Source organism: Dendrobates tinctorius, unplaced genomic scaffold, assembly GCF_039654945.1.
Source record: "Dendrobates tinctorius isolate UK_male_01 unplaced genomic scaffold, ASM3965494v1 ptg000032l, whole genome shotgun sequence".
NCBI lineage: Eukaryota > Metazoa > Chordata > Amphibia > Anura > Dendrobatidae > Dendrobates > Dendrobates tinctorius.
In genome coordinates this window covers 15584969-15594231 of record NW_027361700.1, presented here as the reverse complement: position 1 = coordinate 15594231, position 9263 = coordinate 15584969, and the positions used below count along the sequence as shown (strand labels likewise).

The window sequence follows — 9263 nt, the reverse complement described above, 5'->3', positions numbered from 1 at the left end:
CTTTCTGTGACTGTGACTTTTGCTATGGGGCACCTGTTATTTCTATATGCCACTGCTCTGGGGCATTATTAGAATAAAGAGGTATGGAGTGTCATTATTAAAAGGAAGCACAATGGGGAGGTATTGTTATAAAAAAGACATATTGGGGGATCGTTGCACAAATGGAGGGCAAGAATATAGAACCTTGCGATTCAAAACTGATTTTCATTAATATCAACGCCTTTCCCAAGGTATAATAACCAAGTGAGTCGTTATCACTATAAGGGAATCAAAGGAGGAATAATAATATTATTTTAAGTGTTATTATTATTATTATTATTATTAATAAAGCAGCACAGGGGTGTTTTTATTATTATAAAATGGTAGAGGGTCATAAGGGTTCAAGGGGAAGTATCATTAAATGAGGCACAGGGGAATTATTATAAGGCAACACAAGGACATTATTCCTGTGTGGTGCTGTATAGCTGTAAGGATGCACAGGGGAGCATTAATGTGAGGGGGCACAGGGGGCTGTTATTTCTATAGGGTGCTGTATAACTGTAAGGAGGCAAAGCATTATTACTATGAGGAAGTACAGAGGGAACATTATAAGTGTGTAGGGGTACAGAGGGGGCACTGTTATTGCGTGGGGCACAATAGGAGGGTACAATTACTACTGTAAATGGGGCAAAGAAGGGGCATTATCACTATCTACAGCATTGTTAATTAGCACTATATAGTTTGTGTAGAATTTGAGGAAGGTCCTGCAAAGGCAGTAAATCAAGGATGTCTGTGTGTTATATTTTAAAGGGACGAATTATAGATGGAAGAAGAGGTCATGCCGGTCTAGGCCAAATGGGAAAGAAAAGTATTATTATTCAATCTTATAACATGATAAAAATTAGTTGTGTAGTAAATATTGATTTCCCCCAGGTAGAGTAATATTAGTAATACATCTCCATCTGATGCTTTGGGACGGGGACACCATGGGCCTGTGTGCTTTCAAATGCCAGGGCTGCATTTCAGTCCCAGTCCATCTATACCATCATGGATCACACTCTGTTGGTATTTACAGGCTGTTTATTACATGCGGTGTGATCCTCCACTACATGAGTCTCTACAACAACTGACCAACAAGTTCCAACACAACAGAACACCCATAAACGTAGTGAGACCCCTAGAGGCCAAATCATCATATAACATATTGCTACAGTTATAGTTAAAGGGAACCTGTCTGTTCCTCCATGCCTCCAATCCAGCAGCAATCACCTATGTATACCTAATCAGCCCTGTATAACATAATTCAGTTAAATGCTTTAAAAAAGCATTTATAATGTCCAAAGATAAGATAATGAGATCTTTGATTAGTTGATGGGGCGTTAGTTGCCCCAGACTAGTCAGCCCTCTTTCCATGTTATCACGCCCTTGTGGGTGTGATAACATAATTTGCATGAGCCGTCCTCATCGCCAGCTCAAGCAAATCAATTGCATGTGCGCTGCTCATTTTGACAGCGTCAATGAATATCTGAAGCATGGTGTAAGCTTCCCGGCATCAGATGTGCACTGCGCATGACCGGAAGCCATCTTCTGAACTTTCGGTCATGTGCAGTGATCTCTGAAGCTGGGAAGTGTGCACCTACCTTCACAGATGCATTGATGCTGCAGAAATTAGCGGCGCACATGCACTAGATTTGCATGAAATGGCAATGAGGCCTGCTCATGCAAATTATGTTAGCACACCCACAGGGGTGTGATAACATGGAAAAAGGGCTGACTAGTCTGAGGCAATTAACGCCCTATCGACTAATCAAAGAACACATTGGCATAGGAAATGGAGACATTATAATTGCTTTTTTTTAAAAAAACATTTATTTAACTGAATTACGTTATACACGGCTAGTTAGGCAGGGAGTTTACTCATACATAGGTGAATGCTGCTGGTTTGGAGGGCATGGGGTACCTGACAGGTTCCCTTTAATTCCATATGTTCAATGTGAGGGTGATATGTCCCCTATCTGGAGATGCCTTTATGTATTTTAATTTTTCTCTCTGACACTGGCCACTATACAGTTTGTGGCGCTGGATTGATTTGAAACTGATCACTTACAGCAGCCACAAGCACTAAGAAAAGCTGATCAGTGGAAATGCTGGGTATCGCATCACACCAATCTCATATAAATGACCTATCCTAAGGATAGGCCATCAACATAAAAGTATTGGCCAACCTCCGTAAAGGGAATCTGTCATACGGCTTATCTACAGCATTCTGTAATGCTGTAGATAAGCCCCAGATGTAACCTGAAAGAGAAGGAGTTATATTATACTCACCGGTGGTGGCGGTCCGGTCTTGGTCCGATGGGTGTTGCGGTCCGGAGCCTCCCATCTTCTAACGGTGACATCCTCTTCTTTGCTGCCTGTCATGGCTCATGCACAGGCGCACTGCTCTGCCCTGTTGAAGGCAGAGCAGAATACTGCAGTGCGCAGGCGCCGGACCTCTCCTGGCGCCTGCGCACTGCAGGACTCTGCTCTGTCCTCAACAGGGCAGAGCAGTGCGCCAGCGCCAGAGCCACGACAGGCAGCAAAGAAAAGGACGTAACTGTTAGAAGACGGGAGGCGCAGGACCGGACCGAACGCCAGGGTGAGTATAATCTCTTTTTTCTTCTCTTTCAGGTTACACCGGGGGCTTATCTACAGCATTACAGAATGCTGTAGATAAGCCCCTGATGTCGGTGCCGGCAGCTCATAGTCGAAAAATGGGGTGACAGATTCCCTTCAATAAACTAGCATTACCATAACCTATGACTATCTAAGCAGTGGACAATCCCTTCAACTTGCTGATAAAGTAGTATTTTGTCAGAGGTCTTAGTGGGGGCACACTAAATATGACCCTATGATTTGTATGTTAACACCCTAGCTGGATATTTAAGTTTTGGCGACACTTGTCCATGGCAAAACTCCACCATGTGTCATGCTCCATCATAGTGCACTACATGTGAATGCGTTTGCATCTCAACCTGTAGGATACTGAGTTCACAACAAGTAAATTACAATAAGTCCAATCTCATTGTTTTTTTTTCTGCCTTGTTTTTTCGCAGTCTGTAAACCACCACCACTGGAGTATAGTCCATAAAAAGCAAAATTTTATTAATCCATCAAGAATTTAAAAGTATTACAACACTACCAAATTTAGACAGGAACAGAGTGTTATCCACCACATTACAATATTAATAGCAAATTTAAACAGAACAAAACCAGAAAAGTGTAGCTCAAATTAGATCTCAATATAATACAGAATTGCAATTGCAATGTGCAAATAGATATACCTAGCTGTGAAAATATCAAACAATAAAGTGCTGTGATGCTAATTAATGATTGCTCAAAGGGCGCTATTTGAAAAGGGCCACAGTGCACATACGGTATATAAGGGTATAAAGATGGACTTACTGGCAATATAGGAAAACACAGATGTCCCTGCCGCCCCAATGCACGTTTCGTAACAAACATCTCCTGATATATCTATATGCACATTGCACTTTTTTCTATTCTGTGGTCTATTTTGGACATAGAGTTGCACTTATCTGGTCAATTGAATTTATTAATGTACTTTTTTTTACACTTATGTTATCTATGTAACCAGTAAGTTAGTGCTTTGCTCTTATGTGAGTGCATTGCATTTTTCTTAATCCCTTAATATCAATTTATTAGCACCTCATGTGTATTTTGTATTTAGCACTACAGCATTTTATTTTTTGCTAACGTTTACACAGTTAGGTCTATTTATTTGCACATTGCACTTTTTAATTGTTGCTGCTATTCTGTATTATATTGAGATCTAATTTGAGCTACACTTCTGGTTTTGTTCTGTTTAAATTTGCTATTAATATTGTATTCTGGTGGATATTACTCTGTTCCTGTCTAAATTTGGTGTCCAGCAGTGTTGTAATACTTGTAAAATTCTTGATGGATTAACAAAATTTTGCTTTTTATGAACTATACTCCCGTGGTAGTGGTTTATAGACTTCTTCCTTTTTGTTGTGGTTTAATCCTATGTTTGAGATTTTTTTTGTCCTTGAAATACAATCTGGGAGTTTTTGTGTTGTAACATTGCTTTTCGCAGTACCCACTGTCGCAATACAACTCCGTTCACTTGAATTTCACTGCGATGTAGCATGCAACAACTAGCAAACTATGGACACATGAGGCCGGGTGCAAACGGTCAGTAACCAGCAGCGCTTTGGATGCTGTGACATGTGGACGCTGTGGGTTGGACGCTGCGGATGTACACAGCGTCCTACCCGCAGCGTTTACTGACCGTGGGAACGTATCCTAACAAATATTGAAGCCAAAGTCTCTGTGTAGCCCTAGCCTTAGGGTGCAGCCAGACAGCCATATAAATCCGGGTGAGATCAGACCGCAATGCACTGACTGGCAGCGGCTCCCCCGACCCGAACATGACCACTTCATGTATTTCTATGCAGCAGTAACACTCGGGTCAGGAGAGTGTCCGTCCAGTTGGACTCGGGACTGGAGTGTGCGGCTGCATATCTTTCTATGCAGCCGCACACTCTAGTCCCGAGACCTGGTGTCGCATCACACTCGCAAGTGTGACCCCGGCCTTAGACCTGAAATCACATGTAATTACTGAGCCGACAGCCGCCCTGCACAGGTATATATCAGAAGAGGCTTTCACAGTACGCTCAGAACATGATGAACTTGCCCATGGCTTTAGGCCTTGTGCACACTCAATTTTCAATGAGTTTAACTACCTTGAGGTTTTTTTCAAGCAAATACACAGCCTAAGCAAACTCTCCTGTGTGGGGGATTCTGGTGGTTTCGTTCTTTGCAGCCTTTTTGATAGCATAGCGCCTCACGTGGAGAGGTTACTAACCTGCACTTTCTCTTTTTGTCTGCCAGGTGTTTTCAATTCCTTTGCAGGGCAAAAAAGCTGAAAAACCTTCTCATTAGTGATGAGCGAGTAGACTCGTTACTCGAGATTTCCCGAGCATGCTCAGGTGACCGCCGCAGCTGAATGATTTGTGGCTGAATACGAGGGGATTTCCTAATAAACAGGCATTCCTTACACGTACTCAGGCTGTCTAGCAGTCGCAAATCATGCAGCTGCGTCGACACAAACTAAATCTCCGAGCTCGCCAAAATACTCGGAGGACACCCGAGCATGCTCGGAAATAACGAGCATACTCGCTCATCACTATTCATATCAACAGGGAAGTGGATTTCCCATAGAAATGAATAGATAATTTAAAAAAAAACTGTAAACACGCACTTACTGAGGCACAATAAAAAAAAAATCTGGTAAACATGCGACTTTCCGTGCGAAATTTACAAGGTCTGACTGTGCCAAAGGAGGCCCACAGAAATAAGACGCAGGAAACAGTCGCACATTGTGTGGCCCATGCCCAGCTGCCCTCAGGTGCCCATTGCTGTCCATCCCTCCTCACAAGCTGGCAATGCTGCCCTCCACACAGAGGTGCAGGCTGCACCTGCAATCACATGACCCTGATAAGCCCCGCCCTCACTCTCAGCAGCCGCCGAGATCCCGCCCCTCCATCCCACAACCCTCTACGGCAATGACTAGAGCAGCAGCGTGCCCGCCACCAATCAGCAAGCTGTGCGGGGAGTGAGAGCCGGCTGATATCAGTGCGCGATCGAGCTCCACCCCTCTTGCACTGCGCGCCTGAATCCCTCCGCGCCACGCTCCCTTCCTCCCTCCGGCAGACCGCCCGGCAGCGCCCCGGTACCGCCCGCATGGAGCTCATCACGATCCTCGAGAAGACCGTATCTCCCGGTGAGTGAGCGGCTGGGAGACCTAATACTAACGGGTTTGGGTGTAACGGGCGCAGGCTGGGACGCCGGGTGTGACAGCAGTCGGGGCCTGCTGGACGGAATGGACGCTAATTGTGCCACGCTCTCTGTCTCCCATAGACCGCAATGAGTTGGAGGCGGCGCAGAAGTTTCTGGAGCAGGCGGCCATCGAAAACCAGGTAATAAAGGAAAAAGCCGGGGAGTGTGCGAGTGCACGGGGTAACGTGGCCGGGAGCTCCAGGGCAGTGTTCCGGGCTGCACAGGCGGAGAGCGCACACGGTGGGGGTGACCGGTTTGCCGGCTACCGTGTGGTAGGAATACTAGGAAAAGGCCGTGCTTGGGCCTCTTCTAACCGCCAATGCACAGCCTAACCTACCCGCCACAAGCCATCAGCCAATAGGGTCGCTAGGAGAGATGGTGCCGGGTGGCGGCTGTCCAATGGGAGGGCGAAGCTGAGGGAGCGGCACAGGGGGAGGTGGCCCAGCATGTTGGGTTGACGAGCGGCCTAGTACTGAGTGGCCGGGAAGCAGAGCCCATGTGGGACAAGGCCGCCGGGCGTGCTGGGAGTTGTAGTTCTCTCCTCAGTAGCAGCCTGACGGCTAAAGTGTTTTCGTGTACGCTGCTTGGTGGCGGCCCCTCATACAGTGTTATGGGTGCATTAGGACCTCCTGCTCTTCTCTTTTCCTGCTGCTCTAATGCTGTCGGCAGAGAACACATCCAGCTTTACCATACACTCCGTATAATACACCCCAGCCGTGACCCGCGGAGCGTGGCCATAAAGCCGCCCTATATAGGAGTAGATGGGAGACTGGTGCCCTGAAGGCTCTCAGTGCTGCACCCTCTGGTCTTGTAGCTGCAATGTTTGCTTAAAAGGAATCTCACCCCTTAATGAAAAGCAGCATGATGTAGAGCCTCTGATTCCAATCATGTCACTTACTCGACTGCTTGCAGTATTTATGATGAAATGATTAATCAGCAGGAGACTATCACTAGAGGACTAGTAAACATGCTGCCAGGTAGTCCTCCATATTCATGAGCTCTGTATAATCCTACCCAATGCTGACCGATTTCTGCCTATGCACAGTGTACACAGAAGGCTGCCAATCAGTGATGTGGGTGGGGTAATACGGAGCTCAGCATTTAGAGCACTGTTATATCTGCAACAGATAAAACCGACCTTTATCAAAACACACTTACGCCCCCAAGATCTTACTAACTAAAGCTGCTGGAAGTTACAGGTTCTGTGTGCTGGCCTGTCTGAATACGGACTAAAAACTGGAATAGTAAAAAAGAAAAATATCTCCTGCGCTATAGAACCTGATGGCATCAAATACCCTATAGCTGTCAAATAAAGCAAATGTAAAATACGGTCAAAGAGGTAATGTGATGTATCCTGTGGGGTACACGGGTTAGTTTGCTATTTGGATTTTATCAAAACTGCAGCAAGCAGCCCAGTAAGTAGAGCTGTGGAGTCTGTATGCCAAACCTCCGACTCGCTACTGAGCACGTACCTAAAGTGCAGCACAGATTCATCTCCCCTAAAAGCTGAGATCCTTAGATCAGGGACAGAACAGACATTTACAGGACATTTCATAACTTGCCCAAATTATGGAAACATTTACAGCACATCCTGCATTGTACTACTGTACCCAATGTGTTATATAATTTAGGTGTCGGTCCATTTTATACCAACTCCACGTCCCTGCCAGTAAGTGACACATTACTGGGATTGGGGTCTCTGATCAGGCTGGAAGTGAGTGGTGCCTGACAAATCCTCACTTCTGGACATGCCCTGAGTACTTATTTGAGGGTGCCATAAAGAATAATCTATACTCGCCTCCTGCAGTGGTGCTAGTCCTGCAATTATTGGTGCTGCTGTTCTCGTGGAGTCAAATGACATTGGCTGCAGTGGTCTCGGGGCCATCGGCAGCTACTGGGTGATTTCTCAGGACTGGCACCCCTGACGGAGGCGAGTATAGGTTATCTCTGACATGATTACACGGGGGCTGTTCAGTAATGCCCCTGCACTAGATGTTTATGCTGTGTCCACAGAGTAATTCTTAAATATGAGACCTCTCCACTTAAGCTTGCAAGCAGGACCCTTGCTGTAGCTGTACATCTGTGTGGCTCTGTAGTGTCTTTATTGTCTGTATATGTCCCCACTTAATTGTGAAGTGCTGCAGAAGATGTTGGCACTCCATAAAATTATTATAATGAGTCCCCCAACCCCTCTCCTGCTTGTCACAATTTCTCGCAAGTGGAAAAAGCCATTTGTGCGAAAACTATTCATTCCACACCCAGATCCAGTGGCTTTTGACAGCTCATCTTGAGACCCCTGTTCTGGGGCTTGATGTACATGCCTCTGTAACCCACATCTATCTGACACTTGTGGCGTAACTCTGTATACCTTTTCTAAGGTAAGAATACCCCTTTAATGCATGAAATCTGATAAGATGTCATGTATTTCTCTTGGCTGCCAGATTTCCAGAGGCTGAGCTCCTTCCTAGAGCTTCTGGCACTCTGACTTAGTTCCTGTTGGATAAAGTTTGCGTTGCCAGGAAAGAAACTAATACAAAAAAAATAGATCCCCCTTTTGTGCCAAGATTGGCGTATTACTCAAGTGCGAGCATTTGAGTCCTAGGACCTTCGTCTTTGAAGCAACTGAGGCCTGTGCCGGCCATGACAACCGGGCAGCGAGGAAGTTACAGCTGCCAACAATATTTGGCAGGGCACTCGTACTGCTGAGTTGATGTACCCCCTCAGCTGCTGCTTAATCGAGGTCCGTGGGGCATCTCTAATCTGGCAGCTTTTTGGGAAACATTGCTGTACAGGAATGAGACCCACGGGTAAGTCCAGATTCCGGTACACAACACTCTGAACATTAGTAAAACCAAGCAGTCCTATGTGATTGGATGTGGACAGATGCCCTGTTCAAGTTAAAACTGCACCCCAGCGCACCAGCCTACTGTCTACAAATACATGGACTTTATTGTGTCCGTATATGTCTTGTCCCCCTGCAGATTTGGAATTTATGTTGAGGTGTCCAAATTTATTTGACTGCTGGTGCCAGTAAAGGACATGCTCATGACTTAAAAGAGCAGATCTTTGGCGCACGGAACTCTCCCTTTTAGTGTGGTTATTATGCATTTTGCTTTGAGTCCACTGTGACCTGTTGCTATAGTAATGGGGAAGTCTACATGTTGGTGAGATCTGCATTTTTCCATTATTTATCTAAAACCTATTAGTAATAGCAGATATAAACAGTTATCATTGATTAGTTTTTCATGGAATATTCAATGTAATATATTGTGTAGTGCACATAGCTCAAGTTGTCTGTGCAGGGAGTAAAGCAGGTATGTCTGATCAACAAACTCCCAGGGACGTGCGTGGGACGGACAAGTTTTTAGAGTTTATGGCTCTGTGCACACGCTGCGGTTCCGCAGCGGTTTTAGCTGCGGTGT

At 45.6% G+C, this 9263-nt stretch overlaps 1 protein-coding gene across 1 annotated transcript in view; it reads left to right on the top strand.

The window, feature by feature from the left end:
• The first annotated feature begins 5565 nt into the window (after positions 1-5565).
• Positions 5566-9263, top strand: part of KPNB1 (karyopherin subunit beta 1) — a 38284-nt gene continuing 34586 nt past the window's right edge. Inside the window, exons 1-2 of the mRNA XM_073572476.1 lie at positions 5566-5785; positions 5923-5981. Of these exons, the coding sequence (XP_073428577.1) occupies positions 5746-5785; positions 5923-5981 (99 nt within the window). The 5' untranslated portion in view covers positions 5566-5745. The remainder of the gene's footprint in view (positions 5786-5922; positions 5982-9263) is intronic.